This window comes from Salmo salar, chromosome ssa20 (genome assembly GCF_905237065.1).
Source record: "Salmo salar chromosome ssa20, Ssal_v3.1, whole genome shotgun sequence".
Taxonomy (NCBI): domain Eukaryota; kingdom Metazoa; phylum Chordata; class Actinopteri; order Salmoniformes; family Salmonidae; genus Salmo; species Salmo salar.
In genome coordinates, this window is record NC_059461.1 from 24029742 (window position 1) to 24051968 (window position 22227).

At 39.9% G+C, this 22227-nt stretch overlaps 2 protein-coding genes across 3 annotated transcripts; one reads left to right on the plus strand and one right to left on the minus strand.

Annotated features, from left to right (window-relative positions):
- Positions 1-3963: 3963 nt before the first annotated feature.
- Positions 3964-5713, minus strand: LOC123729314 (uncharacterized). Its single transcript, XM_045704195.1, has 3 exons — positions 5246-5713; positions 4760-5042; positions 3964-4664 (listed from the first exon to the last, which is right to left on the minus strand). Exons 1-3 carry the CDS (start codon positions 5503-5505, stop codon positions 3996-3998), a joined length of 1212 nt encoding a protein of 403 aa, XP_045560151.1. The 5' UTR covers positions 5506-5713; the 3' UTR covers positions 3964-3995.
- Positions 5714-12817: 7104 nt separating this feature from the next.
- Positions 12818-18511, plus strand: LOC106579874 (coxsackievirus and adenovirus receptor homolog). Of its 2 annotated transcripts, none has more exons than XM_014160191.2 (8): positions 12818-13029; positions 13451-13542; positions 15429-15598; positions 15854-16055; positions 16343-16495; positions 16624-16746; positions 16828-16966; positions 17081-18511. In XM_014160191.2, the coding sequence occupies exons 2-8, from the start codon at positions 13461-13463 to the stop codon at positions 17328-17330; spliced, it is 1119 nt and encodes a 372-aa protein (XP_014015666.1). In that variant the 5' UTR covers positions 12818-13029; positions 13451-13460; the 3' UTR covers positions 17331-18511. The 2 variants fall into 2 exon arrangements, with proteins under 2 accessions (XP_014015666.1, XP_014015667.1); XM_014160192.2 differs by lacking the exon at positions 12818-13029 and adding an exon at positions 13144-13164.
- Positions 18512-22227: the final 3716 nt, after the last annotated feature.

Genomic DNA, 22227 nt, shown 5'->3' on the forward strand with positions numbered 1-22227 from the left:
AAATAGTAGGGCACCTTACTCAACATTGTTCTATTCAAATTATTCTTAATTTGTAATTATGTAACATTTCAATTACTTTTAGTTTGTTTTGTTGGGATTGCCATAATGGTACAAATCTAAAATCCATCCAGTAAATATTCACACATTTGGAAGCCCTGTCAACCAAGCACGGAGCACTAGACTCAACAAAATGATAAATTGATTTAGAAAACTGTAATTACTCTTGATGAAAATTGCCTTAATTAATTTTGTCGTACATTGTCACTGTATGTTGTTTACACACTGAAAGTAATTATACAGCACAACAGAATAGATTGAGAATACACAAAAGAGTTATTAAAGAAAATAAATGTCCTCATTTTATAATCCTTTAGACACCCCTGAAAAGCAAGTGACAGTTTTATACTGTTTCAAATATTTAATATTTAGTTTGGAATAAAATAGATTTCTGCATTCTCAATTACAATAACAAGAAGACTATGGATACATATAAATTATTTAGTTTGTGTTGGAGCATAAACAGTTTTACATTATGCAACATGAGCTGCATTCAATAACATAGAGCCACTTTCATATTCAGTTGTTGCCAGATGTCCCACATTAGTTGCCAGTGGTCAATGACAACCAGAGCATTTTAGCTAGAAATAGGAAACAAAATGCCTTTTGTAAACGAGAAGTAAAGAGGAATGTACTTATTACTGAGCCAACCATTTTACATGATTAAAAAACTGTCCACTTTTCAACATACTCCCTCAAATCTGTGGTATTTTGTATCTTGGAAATGGACAGCCATGGTATTTTGTATCTTGGAAATGTGAGCTTAAAACAGTTGGAGAAAGTCATGTGAAGTTGTTTATCAGAAAGTGGCAGCCCTTACATTCTTCCCCTTCTCTTCTCCTAGCAGGGCTTGGGAGACTACAATCTCCATGGACCCTCCCTCTCTGCCAAACTATAGTGCCTTTGGCAGACTAAGCATACCCTCTTGGATTATGGTGTCCACCATCTCAGCTCAAATACTGTAGTTGGAGGCAATGTGTGTGTGTGTGTGTGTGTGTGTGTGTGTGTGTGTGTGTGTGTGTGTGTGTGTGTGTGTGTGTGTGTGTGTGTGTGTGTGTGTGTGTGTGTGTGTGTGTGTGTGAATGCATGTTTGTGTTGTTTTTGTGTTTATTTGGATGTGTGTAGAAATAGAAGAAGAGAAAGAGAAATATTGGCAACTAATTTCAAGGCAGAGCTTTTTTGTCAGAGGTCATCATATCTTGTGAACATACTGCATACTGTATGCTTATGATGGGTGTTGATTTTTACAACCATGCGGCTGAACGTTGAAATACTGTTCTTACACAAAAAGTTATGGAACATAAAATGCATGAACAATAGGAAGGTTCTTGCATTTGTGTTCACTGCCATCTTTCATGATTTAATAAATAAATATTGATGAAGTTGTGTGAGGTAAACATTTTTAGAGAGCAAATAGACTAGAGGTCTATAAGATATAACCATCCTGAATAGATGCAAAACCAGGCCAGTGAAGTGAAAAACTATCCATAGGGGAGAATGGAGTGGTCCATATGGTATGTCTTTTAAGATTTGGGACTTTTACTTATTCCAAATTACCACAACTTTCCAATTTCTGTCCTTCATGACTTGTCTGGGCAGGATAAGGCTTGGCACATATTCTCGGTAAAGCTCAGAGTAATCTCATCTGATGAGATAAAAACAACTCAATCGATGTCCATGCAGTCCTTAAAACACAAAGGAAGCAATTTATTGGCACAGATAAACACTATTTGTATTTCAGCCCCTTATTCAATGTACCTTCTCTTATCTTGTTAAATTCTCCTGGCATAGCTGAATACATAGGTGCAATGAGATTATCCTTCAAAATACATCAATCAACAACAAGCATTACATGTTGCGAAATAGTTTGTATCTTTCAGAAGCCTAAACTCTCCTTCTCCTCTACATAACCTGCCTTCACCCTCTTTCCTCTACTCACCCCCTCCTCTTCCTTATCCTCAATCAGGAGCATCAGGGAGAGGGAACAAACGACTTAAATAATTTAAAGAGAACAGCTTAGAATGAAGGGGAGAACGTGTTAGGAGGAGTTAAGACATCAATATCAGGTCTGATATTTTAGTGGCTGTGGAGGAGCAACGACTTCATTTCCCACTTCCCCCTTGCATTGTGGCAGGGAATGCCACTCTAAAGCTTATGATCAGTCCTCAAATCAGATCCAGTGACCTTTATGAAAAGACTTGAATAGGCACACATGATGACTGATACTGAAGTACACATACTTTGTGATTGTGAAAGCCAACTGGATATCAACATGATCAGGATTAGTGTGTCTAGAGCAGGGACTAGTAATCCACCATCTATTGAGGCTTATTGTTCCATGTTGTTTACTTCAGCATTCCTGTCCCTGTCATACTATGCTGTGTACAGCTGGTCCTGGGTTTAATATGCAATGCTCCCCTTTGCTGCAGCTGTCTGTGCCTCTGAGATAAAGAAGTCACGGAGAGGGAAAGGAGCCCTGAGCTTGTACTTGGCTGCTGATAATTGGTTTTATAATGTGGCCACATGGATACCACACAGTGTGGGGGCACAAAATGAGTCACCATGGCTGGAAAGGAGACAACTGTCATCATGCAGGAGAATTAGCTCCACAGAGAGAAGGTTGAGGTGAGAGTGATGATGATAGACAGCCGACAAGACAATGATGCTGCTTCTGTGTATATTAGAGCATAATTGTAGGTAAAATGGCTCCCGGGACTAGCTTATAATTAGGGCAGTAAAGTGGTCCCTTGATAATGCCAATTTGCAACTCACAGGAAAAGGAATATCTCGAAAACAAATCATCGCTGCCAGAGGTTACATTTAATTGAGAGGGTTTGAATACACAGATATGAGCAAGCCTGAGTGTGCAGAATTCTAGTCACGTAAGCCATTGAGGCAGTGATTGACTGCAGCCCCCTGGCAAGGAGCTCCCTCCTCGTCGCAGTGACGTCCCACCTTAAAAAGACAAATATATGTGCTTAACTGCCTCTCTGACATTGACACACCGTGACTCAAGCTGCCATGCTATTTAGGTATGGCTGTTGGCAAGGCCCATGTTTCTGCAGCCTCCTTGGCTTCTCCAGTTTGGTCATTTGTTTGCTTCCCCTGTTAGGTTGTTTACTTGTAATTTCGACATCTGTCAAGGTGGCTTGTTTGCTACCATGCAGTGTCATTAGGGCCCCCCCTGTAAAATGTATTAAGATAGATGGTGTTATCAGAGGCTTGGCTGGTGTACAAATTCACTTTGGCTGCTTTTCATCTGTTAGGCCTTTTAGGACAATTAACAAAGGATAGGATGTCCAGGCAGATGCTGTGAACAGGTCTCCATGCCATAGAAACACAGTGCAGGCAACAACACAGCAACACACTATAATACTATCACCCATTTGTTGTATAATGCTTCAGTTTTACAGTTTTTCCCAATTGCTAAAACACAATTTTGCAAACTAGGCTGGTTTATTCAAAATACTTAACACAATTCACAAAACCACACACCCAAACTGCAAAATACCTCATATATCCTGCAAAATGAAGCACTGCAACCAAAACTACATATAGCATTATCAAAATCAAACGTTTGCACGAAATGGCACACACTTCATTCATATTACCAGATTTTTGTCTAACCAACTACACACTGTTGGGCATAATGAAAAGCACTCTCATCTTTAGTATGCTTTGCCATAATACTAAAATAGTTCAAATTGTAGAAAATTCTTCAGATACACAGAAATATTTGCAGATACACACACATGCTGTTGAAAAATTAAATTTTTTATTTTTCCCCAAACAAGTCAGTGCAACATATGCACAGCAGATATATTTACATTAGACTGAACAAAAATATGCTGACAAAAAAACCCAGTAAACTGAAAAAGGAAATTGCAGAAAAAATGTGCAGAAAGAATATGTTGAAAAATAAGAGGCAAGAAAAATAATTAGGCAGCATCTTGCCGCACAGCTGGGTCTGGCCACAACGCCTCGTCCACATCACAGGCAATATCTTCCCTTGCCAGACATCGAGGGAAGAAGGGCCTTGAGTGCCTTATCCATCCCTGAATCGCACCCACATCAATCTCATCACATGCCTCTTCCATAGCCTGCACAAGAGGCATGCGCACAAAGGGCTGCCTGTCGTATACCTTCCACCGCCATGCCGAAAAGAACTCTTCTATGGGGTTCAGAAATGGTGAGTATGGTGGGAGGTATTGCACGAGAAATGGTGGGTGGTCAGCAAACCAGTTTTGGACTGGGGCTGCACGATGAAAGCTCACGTTGTCCCATACTACAACGTACCGGGTTCTTTGATGGTCTGCATCATTCATACGCTCTGGTGGTGTGAGAATGTTGTGGAGTCTGTCCAGAAATGTGAGAATATGGGCTGTGTTGTATGGTCCAAGGTTGGCATGACGGTGGAGGACACCATGCGTATTGGAGATGGCAGTGCACATTGTGATGTTCCCACCACGTTGGCCAGGAACACCTAGAATGGCTCTGTGGCCAATGACGTTTCTCCCCCTTCTTCTGGTCTTTGCTAGGTTGAACCCAGCCTCATCTATAAAGATGAACTCATGTGGGATTGCATGAGCATCCATTTCCAGTACTCCCTGAAAACAAAGAACAAAAGCAGTCAATATGGTGTTATCCAGTACACTGGGAAACAATGTTGCGTGTAGTGTACTGCAGTCAATATTGTACTTACATCCACATATGCTCGTCTGACCTCTTTGTTTCTTTGAGAGTTTCTCTCAAACGGCACCTTATAAAGTTGTTTCATTCTGATTTGGTTTCGCTTGAGAATGTGAGCCAATGTGGACAGACTGACTCGTTGAATGTTGTTGAATATGGTGTTGTCTTGGATGATGTGGCTTTGAATTTCTCGTAATCTGATTTCATCATTTTCCAAAACCAAGTTTACAATGGCAGCTTCCTGTACCCCGATGAACATTTGGCCCCTTCCTCCACCATGGTTGCGTCTCTCAGTCCTTTAGAAAAACAAAAAAACTAAAATATAGGGCTTGGACAATTCAGCCTAAAGATATTTCCCCCACAGTAGAGTAAATTCTACAGGAAATGTGTGCAGTTAGTGTATGACATCAGCTATTCATGAAGTAAACAGGTGTCACCCAACTGATACATTATGACATGGGGTGTACTACATAGTGTGAAAGAAATTTTGGTTACATACCTGTACTCCAGTCTAAATGTCCGAATGACACAGGCGACAGTAAAACGGCTGAAGTTGGGCTGCACTCTATGTCCAGCCTCTCGCATTGTCAGCCCATGGTTGATAACATGATCAACTAAGGTTGCTCTCATTTCATTTGAAAGTTGTTGTCTTCTTTGGCCATGAACTCCTCTACCAGCTCTACCCCTACCTCTCACTCTTCCTCCCCCTCTTATTCTCACCCTCCCTCTTCCTCTTCCTCTCTCTGCAACGGCTTCCATTGTTGTTGTAAAACAAAAGGTGCTCACCTATGGTCTTTTCATAGTGCTTACTTCCTGATTGAAGTGGTAAAAATTAACCATTGAGGTGTTTGGCCAGGTGCATTTCAAAAGTGCCATTTTCAATTGCAAAATGTGTGTAAAGCAGAAAATGTGTTTAGACTTTTGGAGACTTGAGAAGAGGTTTTGCTCTCTGTGTGTCAGTTTAAATAATTGTGCTGTGCATGTCATTTTAGTGTGTTAGCAACTGGAAAAAACTGTAAAACTATTGATAATAAGTCATTTAAGTCCTGTGTTGAACTGTTCCAGTGCTGTGCCCTCCCTCTATGCTCATTCTGTCCTGTCACATGCAGCCCACAACAATCTGTTGTCCGAGAGCTATGTTACACCAGGGGGAAAGACTGGGGCAGTTAAACACCTGCTCTCATGAGAGTCAGAGTCATTCACATGCACACACACAAGCGTACGCAAACACACACAAACTTTGATAAGGTCTTGCTGACTGAACTCTTATTCCACTAAGTTGAGAGGAATGTGTTTGTGTGTGTGTGTGTGTGTGTGTGTGTGTGTGTGTGTGTGTGTGTGTGTGTGTGTGTGTGTGTGTGTGTGTGTGTGTGTGTGTGTGTGTGTGTGTGTGTGTGTGTGTGTGTGTGTGTGTGTGAATGTGATTTAAAGAGAGAGACACATATGTAGTACATATAGAGAAAAAGAACCAGAGAGAGTCTACGGGGATGTGTACAATCCCATCGAAATTCTAGTCATGTTTGATGCAGCATCTGTTAAGTTACAACATTTTTGTTGTTATTCATTCTAATTAATATGCACAGATATGACGGCATTGCTCTAGCAAGCACTTTGAGAATTCCTAATAGCCAATATCCTGTTCTGAAGCCAAAGTGTGATCAAGTGAATGCATTCCCTGTAGATCGATGCTGCATAATTTTATGTTATCCTCAGCCCTGACCAATTTAGTCCATTGGCTTATATCCCCCTCTCTCTACCTAATTCACCCATCATCAACCAGCTTGGTAATCAATCAACCCTGTACCCAACATCATCAGAGCCACAAATCACATCAATCCATCTTTAAACAGTGAAGACAGCCACATGAGAGTCTTTTTCCTGCAATTTTTTAAACATCCAAGTGCAATTTGTGAGATTGGTGAGGAGTGGAGGCTGTTGCAGGCCAGTCTCTGAAAGCTATGCAACATTACATCACGTAGGGACAGATGGAAATGTACTGGGGGGAGGGGCTGGTCCAACTCAAGGTGCCCCAACGTTAAAAATATTCTCACATGACCCTCCCCTTGTACTGTTTGCGTTTCCAACACCACAATAAATAGACTATGTCAAGCTCGACAACAGAAAAGACATCCCTCCCTACCTTGTACTCAGTATTGAAGGCTTGGCTTGACAAGCTCCAAATGTCATTAAACTCTTTGGTGTTTTGTAACAGATGTCACTTTCCATTCATCAATTGGCCGCTGCACAGTTTGGATTGAATGATTGATTTTATTTGTCAGCTAAAAAAATCCATACTGTATATACACAAATATTTTTTAAAGTGACTATGATTGCACAATAAAGTCAGCCACTACAGTTGAAGTCGGAAGTTTACATACACTTGGAGTCTTTAAATCTCATTTTTCAATCACTCCACAAATTTCTTGTTAAACAAACTATAGTTTTGGCAAGTCGGTTTGGACATCTACTTTGTGCATGACACAAGTCATTTCTCCAACAATTGTTTACAGACAAAGTTGACTGTGCCTTTAAACAGCTTGGAAAATTCCAGAAAATTATGTCATGGCTTTAGAAGCTTCTGATAGGCTAATTGACATAATTTGAGTCAAATAGAGGTGTATTTGTTGATGTATTTCAAGACCTACCTTCAAATTCAGTGTCTCTTTGCTTGACATCATGGGAAAATCAAAAGAAATCAGCCAAGACCTCAGAAAAGAAATTGTGGACCTCCACAAATCTGGTTCATCCTTGGGAGCAATTTCCAAACGCCTGAAGGTACCACGTTCATCTGTACAAACAATAGTACGCAAGTATAAACACCATGGGACCATGCAGCTGTCATACCACTCAGGAAGGAGACGCGTTCTGTCTCCTAGAGATGAACGTACTTTGGTGCGAAAAGTGCAAATCAATCCCAGAACAACAGCAAAGGACCTTGTGAAGATGCTGGAGGAAACAGGTACAAAAGTATCTATATCCACAGTAAAACGAGTCCTATATCAACATAACCTGAAAGGCCGCTCAGCAAGGAAGAAGCCACTGCTCCAAAACCGTCATAAAAAAGCCAGACTACGGTTTGCAACTGCACATGGGGATAAAGATTGTACTTTTTGGAGAAATATCCTCTGGTCTGATGAAACAAAAATAGAACTGTTTGGCCATAATGACCATCGTTATGTTTGAAGGAAAAAGGGTGATGCTTGCAAGCCAAAGAACACCATCCCAACCGTGAAGCACGGGGATGGCAGCATCATGTTGTGGGGGTACTTTGCTGCCTCAGGGACTGGGGCACTTCACAAAATACATGGCATCATTTGGAAGGAAAATGATGTGGATATACTGAAGCAACATCTCAAGACATCTGTCAGGAAGTTAAAGCTTGGTCGCAAATGGGTCTTCCAAATGGACAATGACCCAAAGCATACTTCCAAAGTTGTGGCAAAATGGCTTAAGGACAACAAAGTCAGGGTTTTGGAGTGAACATCACAAAGCCCTGACCTCAATCCTATAGAAAATGTGTTGGCAGAACTGAAAAGGTGTGTGCAAGCAAGGAGGCCTACAAACCTGACTCAGTTACACCAGCTCTGTCAGGAGGAATGGGCCAAAATTCACCCAACTTATTGTGGGAAGCTTGTGGAAGGCTACCCAAAACATTTGACCCAAGTTAAATAATTTAAAGACAATGCTACCAAATACTAATTGAGTGTATGTAAACTTATGACCCACTGGGAATGTGATGAAATAAATAGAACCTGAAATAAATAAATCTCTCTACTATTATTCTGACATTTCACATTCTTAAAATAAAGTGTGATCCTAACTGACCTAAGACTAGGAATCTTTACTAGGAATTATTGTCAGGAATTGTGAAAAACTGAGTTTAAGTGTATTTGGCTAAGGTGTATGTAAACTTCCGACTTCAACTGTAATTTCCATTGTGGTCCCTATTTTTTTAAAACATAAAATACAAACAGAATTACATAGATACAGTCACATTACAGTGATAGACACAAAAACATTTTAAATCTCCAGAGGAGTATCAGGGGGGAGTTTAAGTAATAGTGTTACAAGCTTGTTTGGCTGGTAGCTTATTCTTTAGATGTTTGGGGCTGCTGGTGAACCATGATGTGCAGACATAATCAAGTGACACTAGACTAGTGTCTTTGGGGTGTCTGCCAGAGTCTTTAGGGTGTCTACAGCTAGGTTTCTATCCAATTGGCAAAACATTTTCATGTGAATATTCTAAAATCTTAAAAAACGATATGCTATTTCAGAGTTTCCTTTAGGAAAATTTGGCACTGGACAACATGACATTGAAGATTTTATCAGTGTCCCTAAACCGGGACAGTTGTTGCTCAATATGCAATAATGTAACTAGAATGACATTGTAAACAACAGCCAACTTTCTGGGACATAGACATGTCTTATAAGAGTAGAAAGCTTAAATTCTTGTTAATCTAAATTTTGTGTAGTTTTGTTTGAAGTTTTTACATTGAAATGTAGGAACTGGGTTCTACGGTTTGACCCCACTGCTGTCTCTGTTTCCACACCCACCCCGCCATCTAGATGTGTGAAGGTTAGTGTATTTTCTGTTGGGATGCTAATTATCCATCATGTATGACATTCCTGGCAGTGTGCAAACTTCCATTTTTTATTACCATAGCATTTTTGTATGTTCTCTATAGTTATGTACTTGAAAATGTATAAATTGACCAATTTGGCACCTTTTAGCAAACTCCTGGCAGACTTGAAACAAAATATTGTGTAGTGATGTAATTTTTCACTGGATCAGTCTGAAACGTTGCACACACACTGCTGCCATCTTGTGGACAACATCTAAATTACACGTAGAATTATATCTCAATGTATGGCCTTTCTTTTGCGTTTCAGAGATGATGAAAAAATAAATAAAAGAAAACGCATGTTTTTTTGTTTTATATTATCTTTTACCAGATCTAATGTGTTATATTCTCCTACATTCATTTCACATTTCTGCAAACTTCAAAGTGTTTCCTTTCAAATGGTATCAAGAATATGCATATCCTTGCTTCTGGTCCTGAGCTACAGGCAGTTAGATGTGGGTATGTCATTTTAGATAAAAATTTGAAAAAAGTTTCTGATCCTTAAGAGATTTTAATTTACCGAACATTTTACAAATTTAACAGACATCCATATGCATTTGCATCAAGCGCCACCAATTAATGAGGGATGTTGGCCAAATGAGCCACATTTACATGCCCTTAAAAACAGCCTAAAACAAAAACACTATTCCTTGTGTTTCGATGTGTAGCATATGGGGGGGGGGTTAGCCTAATTTCCTAAAACAATAATTGGTCCACTTGACGGTTCAGCTGTCAGAGATTAACATACTAAATGTACCAGGGCATTGCATGCAAAGGCCTATAGCCTTAGGTGTCCAATGTATTTGTGCCACCCATTAATGAGAAACCTATGTCAAGTATAGACCATATTGTGTGCAATACAGGTTATAGAAAAGAGCAGAAGCGCGGAACTATCTATTTAGACCCCAGGCCTACCTACCTACCTACAGGTTATGGAATATTTGCTCTTTTAGTATTTCTCCAGTAGGTTTCCTCAAGGAGAAAGTATTCTATGTCAAAGATAATAAAACAAAAACACTATAGTAAGTTATACAGCAATCAATCAAATGTACTTATTAAGCCCTTTTTACATCAGCAGATGTCACAAAGTGCGATATTTTAAAAAATAATTTATTTCACCTTTATTTAACCAGGTAGGCTAGTTGAGAACAAGTTCTCATTTACAACTGCGACCTGGCCAAGATAAAGCACAGCAGTTCGGCACATACAACAACACAGAGTTACACATGGAATAAACAAACATACAGTCAATAATACAGTAGAAAAAAGACAAATCTATATACAGTGAGTGCAAATGAGGTAAGATAAGGGAGGTAAGGCAATAAATAGTCCATGGTGGTGAAGAAATTACAGTATAGCAATTAGACACTGGAATGGTAGATGTGCAGACAATTTTTTTTAAAGATATATAAAAAAGATATTAGAAACCCAGCCTAAAACCGCAAACATCAAGCAATGCAGATGTAGAAGCACTGTGGCTAGGAAAAACTCCCTAGAAAGGCAGGAACCTAGGAAGAAACCTAAAGAGGAACCAGGCTCTGAGGGATGGCCAGTCCTCTTCTGGCTGTGCCGGGTGGAGATTATAAGAGTACATGGCCATTTAAGGCCAGATTGTTCTTCAAGATGTTGAAAAGTTCATAGATGACCAGCAGGGTCATATAATATTCAATGCGAGACAGCTGGTGTAGAGAGAGAGAGTCGAAAACAGCAGGTCCGGGACAAGGTAGCACGTCCGGTGAACAAGTCAGGGTTCCCTAGCTGCAGGCAGACCAGTTGAAACTGGAGCAACAGCACGACCAGGTGGACTGGGGATAGCCAGGAGTCATCAGGCCAAATAGCCCGGAGGCATGATCCTAGGGCTCAGGTCCTCCGGGAGGTGAGGGAGAGAGAATTAGAGGGAGCATACTTAAATTCACACAGGACACCAGATGAGACAGGAGAATTACAGCAGATATATTAGACTGACCCTAGCCCCATGGCACATAGACTATTGCAGCATAGATACTGGAGACTGAGGCGGGTGGGTCGGAGGACACTGTGGCCCCGTCCGGCGATACCCCCAGACAGAGCCAACCAGGCAGGATATAACCCCACGTACTTTGCCAAAGCACAGCCCCCACACAACTAGAGGGATATCAACAGACCACCAAGTTACTAGACTGAGACAAGGCTGAGTATAGCCCACAAAGATCTCCTCCACCGCACGAGCCCGAAGGGGCGCAAAACCAGACAGGAAGATCACGTCTGTGACTCAACCCACTCAAGTGACGCACCCCTCCTAGGGACGGCATGGAAGAGCACTAGTAATGTCCACAAAAACACTACAGTAAGTACTACAGTATACTACAGTCTGCAAAAACACTGCAGTTTAACTACAGAATACTACAATCCACAAAAAACACTACATAAATTTCTATAGTATATACTACAGTATACAACAGTATACTACAGTAAATACTAAACACTAAAGTGAATACTACAGTGAAGTCCGCAAAAACACTACAGTGAATATTATAGTATTTATACCATAGTATACTATAGTATTTTTTCATGTGGCTTGCCCAAAAACCTTCATTTACATAATTAAAAAAAAAACATTTTGGTCATTTAGCAGACGCTCTTATCCAGAGCGACTTACAGTAGTGAATGCATACATTTCATACGTTTTTTTTTTTTTCTGTACTGGCCCCCTGTGGGAATTGAACCCACGACCCTGGCGTTGCAGACACCATGCTCTACCAACTGAGCTACAGGGAAATTAAAATGTAATTAACTATGGTACAGTATATTGATATATTAATTATTTCCACAAATCTTGATCAGTCTGTAATTGTTGTAGCTTTGTGGTATTGTATGTTGTATGTTGAGGTTCTGTGAAAAGGCCTGGGGTGTATTCATTACAGAAACCGTTAATCGTTTAACGGAAGTGTTTTTATTGGACAAATTCAGGTAGGTTCCACCCCATTTCACTCCGTTTGCTTCCGTCTAAGAAATGTTTTGCAACACAATCGGTGTAATGAATAGACCACTGTAGTTTCATAGGAGTGCTAAGGAGGTGAGGCAGCTATCAGTTTGGTAATCATTAATCTCACCAAAGACATACGCCACACACAGCAGTTTCCAGTATAAGAGCCAAAACATATATTTTTATTTTCATGCTCAATTTCCCAGCACAATATATTACTGAGAGAATTAAAACAAAAATTCTAGTCATGCAATAATTATTAACAATGCAAATGCATCTACATTTAAAGACATATTTTATCAGATCAGAAGCAGAGACAATATTTGAAGCCATGTTGGTGTTAGTGATTAGCCAACATTTGCTAATCATAGAAAGTACAATGTTTAAATTATCCTAAGGCAATAGAAGGACTGCATGTAATTGAGAAGGGGGTGGCCTGAGCTTCGTACTCATTACTCCGATTCAGTTGCAAAATGTTTCTTAAACAGAAGCAAATGGAACAAAAAGGGGGAGGGACCTACCTGAATTGGTCCAATAGAAACTCTCATTTTAGTTGCTGTTTGGCTAATGATTACACCTGTTTCAGAGTTTCAGGTGAGAGCAACTGAAGAGAAGGCAAGCAAAAGTTTTGTTCTGGTTCACTCTGTCAGGCCTCTTGGAAACTACATTATCTTTGGAATATTGCTGTGCAGAAAGGTAATTTGGATTAATTCATTATGTGATTGTTGTATTAAATACTGCTCGGGAATATGTGCTGATGTACTCGAGAGTTTAAAGTACAAATTCCTGACTCACTCAGCAACAGCCATTAAGTTGGAGAGGATACAATAGGTAGGTATCGTTGAGGATCGGTCTATTCTATCCTCTAGCCCTGGACAGAACAGGTTTATATATTTTAATTCTGTGCAGGGTTGTCTATACCCCTCGGAAAGCGTGAGTGTATGTTGTTAAGGGAAAACAAGTGTCCCATTATTATTGTCATTTCAGTGCATGATAAAGACTACCTGTTTGCTGAGTAATGTTTGCTAGAAACTAGATTAAAATCGCAATGAGGAAGTACACATTCAAATGACTCAGGTAGTCATTGTAATCATATTTCTCTTGATGTGCCATACAGGTTTACCAACATGGTCACTTTGGGAAAGTGCCTTACATGCTCAAGACTACAGTTAGCTATGATGTTTGTGATAACAGTTTATCTGACTACAGGTGAGTAATGCAATGTTTCCTAACCTAGTCGCCCTATGACATCCACTATTTCGGGCCCTTCTAAGCCCACGCTGCACCAGACAAAGTCCACTTTTAAACTGATTCATTTCTAGATTCATTTCCATTTATCTTTGTCAGGGGATATAAAATGTGCCTGTGTGACAGCCATTGACTATATGCACATACTTCTACAAGAGGTTTATGTCACCTGATGTAGCCGGGTGGAGCCCAGACAGTGTCCCAGGCCAGGGCATAACAACGTCCGTCTCTGTTGACCCATTAGCTGGTGTCTGTCCTACATGTTCGATATATCACATTAAACTTATATGAACTGCGTAACAGATGTCCAACAATTGGGGGTATTCACTAGGACTCAAACAGAACCAAATGGAAGCAAACGAAACGGGGAAGGACCTACCTGAATTTGTCTAATAGAAACACATTTTGTATGGTTTGGAATAATGATTACACCCCTGTTGTGGAAGTGAAACTACAGTACCTTCAAAAAGTATTCATACCCCTTAACTTATTCCACATTTTGTTGTGTTAGAGCCTGAATTTATTACATATATTTGTTTTCTCACCTATCTACACACAATACCCCATAATGGCAAAGTGAAAACATGTTTTTAGAAATGTTTGCACATTTTATGAAATGTAGATATTCACACCCCGGAGTCAATACTTTGTAGAAGCACCTTTGGCAGAGATTACAGCTGTGAGTCTTTCTGGGTAAGTCTTTAAGAGCTTTCCACAACTGGATTGTGCAACATTTCCTCATTTATTCTTTCAAAATTCTTCAAGCTCTGTCAAATTGGTTGTTGATCATTGCTAGACAACAATTTTCAGGTCTTGCCATAGATTTTCAAGTAGATTTAAGTCAAAACTGTAACTCAGCCACTCAGGAACATTCACCGTCTTCTTGGTAAGCAACTCCGTGTTGTATTGGATTTTCCCCAAACATAACACTTTGTATTCAGGACAAAAAGTAATTTGCTTTTCCACATTTTTTGCGGTATTACTTTAGAGCCTTGTTGCAAAAAGGATGCATGTTCTGAAATATTTGTTATTCTGTACAGCCTTCCTTCTTTTCACTCTGTCAATTAGGTTAGTATTGTGTAGTAACTAGAATGTTGTTGATCCTTCCTCAGTTTTCTCCTATCACAGCTGTTTTAAAGTCACCATTGGCCTCATGGTGAAATCCCTGAGTGGTTTCCTTGCTCACCGGCAACTGAGTTAGGAAGGACACCTGTATCTTTGTAGTGACTGCGTGCATTGATACACCATCCAAAGTGTAATTAATAACTTCACCATGCTCAAAGGGATATTCAATATCTGCTTTTTTACATTTTTACCCATCTTCCAATAGGTGCCCTTCTTTGCGAGGCATTGGAAAATCTCCCTGGTCTTTGTGGTTGAATCCGTGTTTGAAATTCACTGCTTGACTGAGGGACCTTAGAGATACATTGTATGTGTTGGGTATAGAGATGAGGTAGTCATTCAAAAATCATGTTAAACACTTATTGCACACAGAGTGAGTCCATGCAACTTATGTGACTATTATTGTACTCCTGAACTTATTTAGGCTTGCCATAACAGGGTTGAATACTTATTAACTCAAGACATTTCAATTTAATTTTTTTATTCATTTGTAAAAAATCTGAAATGTAATTACACTTTGACATTATGGGGTATGTATTGTGTCTTGGCCAGTGACAAACAACATCTAAATGTAATCCATTTTAAATTCAGGCTGTAACTGAAGGCATTGTACAGTATGTTGTATCAGTCACAGGATGTTGTTAGAACACAATGCTGTTAATGCAGGAACTTGTCACTTTAGTCAAGTTTCAATCCTGAATGTGTGTTTTTCTCTAAACCCTAAGATGTCACAGTGGCTATGCAGATAACATCCACAGGGTCTCAGACCATTCAAAGAGCCCAGGGGGAGACAGTCATGCTGGGGTGCACATACACCCCTGCCCCCTCTGACACAGGAGATCTGGACATTGAGTGGTTGAGTGTCCATCCAGACATGACCCAGAAAGACCAGCTGGTGAGACTAAAGAGCAGGAGACAGAGGGGGGTCTTGTTATGGATAACTTAAGGGAAGGGTTTGGAGATCCAACGTGTCGTAAAACGAATATGTTAGTCTTAACATCCACTCATACCATTTATGTCAGACTAGTCTTGGAAATGTTGTTTAGCTACAGGCTATCTTATCCTCATTGTTGCAGTAGAAAAACCTGTTCTTAACATTTGTTCTCAAGACTTGTTGTTTTTGTCATTGAAGCAAATCTCTACCTCTCAGGTCATATCTTATACAGGAGGGCAGAAATTACATTACGGGGACCCCGGCTTGTCTAAGAGGATGGACTTCACAGGAGACCCTGCATTGGGAGACGCATCCGTCTCCATCTCTGCAGTGAAAGCCTCAGACACAGCCACCTACCAGTGCAAAGTCAAGAAGGCGCCGGGTGTCGACATGCGAAAAGTCACTCTGGTAGTGATGGGTGAGGAATGCCGCCCCTCCCAGACTGGTTTCTGTTTTACCAGTTTCATCATTCCACTGTCCTCTGTTTTTAAATCTGCTTTATCACTGAAAAGGAATTTGAACACCCTGGTGCTCCTTTTGTTCTTATCAATATACAAATTTTGTTGTAGTGGAAATGCACTTAGAAGGAATCCACACATTTACACAAAGGAAATGGTATTCACTTGTATTGTATACTTACTCTACACACTCTTTATGAAGTTGTTTTCCTGAGACAGTTTTACCTCTTCTCTTCTCTTACACCAGTCCCTCCATCAGTGCCTAAGTGCTGGGTTGAAGGCGGTGAAGAGAAGGGAGCTGATGTCTCCCTCCGATGCAAGTCATCCGTGGGATCCACCCCCCTTAACTATGTCTGGACCAGAGAGAGTGGAGGGGCCATCCCGCCCACAGCAACACAAAGTAGGAAACAGGAACTAAAGTCTCTAGATAAGACATGGCATACATAACCATAGGTCTACTGTACCTGTTGATATACTGAGGTGAGGTGTGGTTTGTAGCTGCAGTGATTGTCTTTGTGTTCCATTTAGACTCTCAGACTGGAGAGCTGATGATAAGAAATCACTCAGAGAGCTACATGGGAAATTATCTGTGTGTGGTGTCGAATCCTGTGGGCAAAGAGCAGTGTAAATACACCCTGCACGCATACAACCGTAAGTTTAATTGAGAGAAAGAAAGTGAGGAACGGTGCATATGTGTGAACCTGTCTCTGAATATCATGACTTCCTTTTTAGCTCCCAACAAAGCAGGGATCATAGCAGCTGCTGTGATTGGTGCACTGCTACTGTTGCTCCTCCTCCTGCTTCTCATCTGGTTTCTGGTCTGCTGCTGCCACAAGCGTCGCTATGAGAAAGAGGTTGCCCATGAAATCAGGTATGAAATATGACATTCCATACCTTCCAAGAATTACATGCAGCAGACAAACTAAAATATGTTTAACTCCTACCGTTCTGTGCCACTCTTCCATGGCCTGGCCCTGCCCAACAGGGAGGATGCCCCAGCCCCAGAGAGCCGACCCAGCAGCAGGAACTCCAGCTTCCGCTCGGTCCTAGGCTTCCGCTCCCCCCCTGGGGCAGCCTATAGCTCAGTGAGAAAAGGTCAGCCCAAGAGGACAGAGTCAGACAATAGGAGCTTCTACACCAACAGTAGCATAGGCATGCCTGCCCCCAGCAAGCAGAAAGCTCCTCATTTGCCACCTGTGCTGAAATATGACAGCAGTAATGGTTACCCTGTGTAACAATGTTTTGGGTTGGGGTAAGGATAAGCATGAAACCTGCTATTTTTTAACTGTCAGTTTTGAGGATATTTTGCCAACCTTCAGTATAAACAGCTATATCACATGCAGGCCCGGCATTACAGGATATATATAATCTCATTCCCATGCTACTTCCACCCTGTACTTTGTGCAACAGCCTGAGTACTCTTGGTGCAATAGTGCAACTATTGGAGAAATAGTGCAATGGATAATGTTTTAGTCACGTGAAGCTCAATTGAGGATTTTGCCAATGAGAATGAGTGAGAAAGAGAGATTATATTTAAAGTGTATGGCAGATGCAGTGGTGTAAAAATACTACTTAAGTTGTTTTTTGGGATATCTGTACTTTACTATATTTGTGACTACTTTTACTTCACTATATTCCTAAAGAAAATAATGTACTTCTTACTCCATACATTTTCCGACACCCAAAAGTACTTGTTACATTTTGAATGCTTAGCAGGACATAAATTGTCTAATTCACACACTTATCAAGGGAACGTCCTTGGTCATCCCTACTGCCTCTGATCTGGTGGACTCACTAAGCACATGCTTCATTGGTAAATTATATCGTAGTGTTGGAGCATACCCCTGGCTATCTGTAAAAAAAAAAAAGTTTGCTTAATATAAGAATTTTACTTTTGATACTTAAGAATATTTTAGCAATTACATTTACTTTTGATACTTAAGCAAATATTTTTAGACTTACTCAAGTAGTATTTTACTGGGTGACTTTTACTTGAGTCATTTTCTATTAAGGTATCTTCACTTTTACTCAATTGGGTATTTTTTCCACCACTGGTCAGATGTATATTTTTTATTCTATGTACGACTTATTTTGTCTAACAGACAAGTAACCAAAATGTTTGTCATCTTTTCTATAAGTTTTCAATGAAAATGTATTTTTTTACTAATCATTTTTTAAATCAAGCACGTGATTCTGAATCAGTTGTATCCTGTACATTTGTGTCACCAAAAGAAAAAGCTAATGACCCCACCCTCAATACACCAGGCCAATGATTGTTAATACGGAATGACATTGTGTGCCAGTCAGATATGTGATTTAAGATATTGATTTTGATATAAAACTTGTTAACGACTGATTTCATACTGACTGGCCTCAGAAGCCAGACAGTTCAAAGAATAAAAGCTTGAAGAAAGTCTATGATCAAAGGATTTTTTTAATCTTAGCACACAGAACATGAAGGTGAGCCAAACGCAGGTTGCCCCCTTTATCACATGTAAATCGACCCGGTGGAACGGATGTGAAGATCTGTGGCCATAGCTCCAGGAAGGATATTTGCATGGGAACTGGACCCTGAGGTTTTGTTCAGTATCTGTGGTTTGGCAACATGTCATTCTGCAATACATCTGGTTTAGTAATTCCACCGGATATACACAGAGCAAATTGGCCAGTGTTACCTAGTGTTGATTCAGGAGTTAAATTAACACTCGGTGTAAAATAACCCCAGTGTTGGTGTTAATATGGCTTGAATCCCGTTAGCAGGATCGATATGACAACAGCCAGTGAAAGTGCAGGGCGCCAAATTCAAAACAACAAAAGTCTCATAATTAAAATTCCTCAAACATACAAGTATTATACACCATTTTAAAGCTTTACTTCTTGTTAATCCAGCCACAGGGTCTGATTTCAAAAAGGCTTTATGGCGAAAGCAAACCATACGATTGTTAGGTCAGCGCCTATACACAAAAAAACAGCCATTTTCCAGCCAAAGAGAGGAGTCACAAAAAGCAGAAATAGAGAGAAAATGAATCACTAACCTTTGATGATCTTCATCAGATGACACTCATATGACTTCATGTTACATAATACATGTATGTTTTGTTCGATAAAGTTCATATTTATATCCAAAAATCTCAGTTTACATTGGCGCGTTACGTTCAGTAATGTTTTGCTTCCAAAACAGCCGGTGATTTTGCAGAGCCACATCAATTTACAGAAATACTCATCATAAATGTTGATGAAAATACAAGTGTTATGCATAGGAATATAGATACACTTCTCCTTAATGCAACCGCTGTGTCAGATTTCAAAAAAGCTTTACCGAAAAAGCACACCATGCAATAATCTGAGTACGGCGCTCAGACACAAAAACATGCCATACAATATATCCGCCATGTTGGAGTCAACAATAGTCAGAAATAGCATTATAAATATTCACTTACCTTTGATGATCTTCATCAGAATGCACTCCCAGGAATCCCAGATCATCAATAAATGTGTGTTTTGTTCGATAAAGTCCATCCTTTATGTCCAAATACTTCTTTTTGTTCGCGCCTTCAGTTCACAAATCCAAATTCACGACGCGCAGGTCAGACGAAAACTCAAAAAATCCCAATACAGTTCATAGAAACATGTCAAACGATGTATAGAATCAATCTTTAGGATGTTTTTATCGTAAATCTGTAATAAAGTTTCAACCGGAGAAATCCTTTGTCTTCAGAAATGCAATGGAACTGAGCTACCTCTCACGTGAGCGCCCATGGCTGAGGCTCATGCCCTGCTGGCAGTCATCTGACTCCAGGAGCTCTTATTCATCCCCACTTCACAGTAGAAGCCTCAAACAAGGTTCTAAAGACTTGACATCTAGTGGAAGCCTTAGGAAGTCCAAAATGACCCCACAGACACTGTAGTTTGGATAGGCAATCACTTGAAAAACTACAAACCACTTCCTGTTTGGATTTTTTCTCAGGTTTTTGCCTGCCATATGAGTTCTGTTATACTCACAGACATCATTCAAACAGTTTTAGAAACTTCAGAGTGTTTTCTATTCAAATATACTAATAATATGCATATCTTAGTTTCTGGGCGTGAGTAGCAGGCAGTTTACTCTGGGCACGTCAGTCATCCAAGCTACTCAATACTGCCACCATCCATAAAAAGTTAATAGCCAGTGTTGAGTGTGATTGTGTCAGTTTTACTTTGTGGATAGTAAAATATTCCCATCAAAACCACGGCCATCGTTATCAGATTTCCCAGCATGCTCTACGGCAAAACATTTTTTAGGATTGTTTTTCATATCTGTGCTTGTGCATGTACATTGATTGTGTAGCATAAGATTAATCAATCAAAGATAAATAACATTTTTCTAAACTAAACCAGTCCAATGTTCCTAACCCTGACAGTCATTCTGAATGCATGTTGCAGGTGAATAAAAATTACAAATGTTGGATTCCCTAACTCAGGCTGTCTTCCAATAGCAATTACACATCACTTTGCAAGCCAGCATAATATGACTTGTAGGCCTGATGTGGCCTGTAAACCAGGAGGTTCCTAACACCACTGTTATAAGGTAAAACTTGGCCATCAAAGTAAGGTCTTATGATATTTAATTTATTGTCCTAAAAAGTTTAATTTTAATAACATTCGCCTCCAGTAGGAACTCACTTGGCGAGGACTGAAAATGAACAAATTCAACAACCATGTCTCTGTAACTAACAAATACAGGCATGGGTGGTAACTCTACAATTAATTTGAAAAGGCAAGGAACACTGGCAAATTATATTGGAGGTGTGGCCTAGTGGGGTCGTGGCTTTCAATTGTTTTTGGCCATCTGTGAGTGGAAGTTTTTCAGCCTACCAGTTTAAGTGGTCTATGGTTATATTAATTAGAGAACGGGTCAGAATATAGGGATCAATGAAAGAAAGTAATCTATGCATATTCGTCTCTGTTTCAGCACCAAGTGGTACATTTAAAAATACTCTGATCTGGTAGATTATTTAGGACATTTTTAGTTAGGAAAGTATTTCTGAATCATATAAAAACAAGGTTGGAGAGCCTTTACGCACAAAATATATTGATGACTCAAAAATAGTGGTTTAATTCATGCTGAAAGTTGCCATATTCAAGATCAATGCATGAAATATTGGAACGTGGAGTGTACAATAAGGGTGAAACAATAGTCCTATAAATCTACCCTAATTCTTACTAATCACAGAACTGTATGACAATGGTCCAGTCGTCATGAACCGTGCACCAGGCTCCAGGTTTAACCTGCTACGTATGGTATGTGTTGCATAATGATTCAAATAGGCTTCATGCCACAAATTTTTGCACAACGTTAGCCTAATATGATACACAGACGTGACAGAGGAAAGAAAGGTAGACGGAATGGAATGATGCAAAATGTAAGATAAAAATTGAAGGAAACTAACACAAAGTTAGTTACCAGTTCTAAACGTATGTGGGTATTACTGACGGTGGCTCCCCATAGTGGTTAATATTTAAGATGACACAAATTGTAAAGTAAAACTAAGAAAAGCCTGGCTCTCCAAATTTCATCCGTGCAAATTATGAGGGCATACATTAAACATTCTGAATAAAGGCACAGCTATTTATAGCCTACTTCACTTGGGAAAAGGGACTGCAATACATGTCATGTTGATATGATTTTCAGTTTGCTTCATATGACTGGTTTCACATTCGTCTCCAGGGGGAAAAAAATCATCTAAAACAATTGCGTATTTACAATCGCCTTCTCTTATCAACAGCTCTCAATGTATACATTACAGTGCATGTTGATTCAATTGGAAAAAATAAAGTAGATGCTTGTCCCACTTGGAACTGGTAGGTTCGCTAGACCTTATTCATGGTTTCCTTTCCATATAAAGGTGGTGGAATTATTAGGGAATCAAGTCAAGGTCATACTAAAGTGTATCTATAGACACCTTCGCCACACCATTTCTTTGATCTCCCCCCAAATGAATAGCAGGGAAGAATACGCGTAGAGAGAAAAGTGCATAAAAGAGAATTCCGTTTAATTTACCAGCACTTAACTCGAGTCGGAATGCCCCCCCCCAATGAACACATATCTTCACCCCAGGCCTATGGAAATGCACTGCCACCACTGCCTTTTGC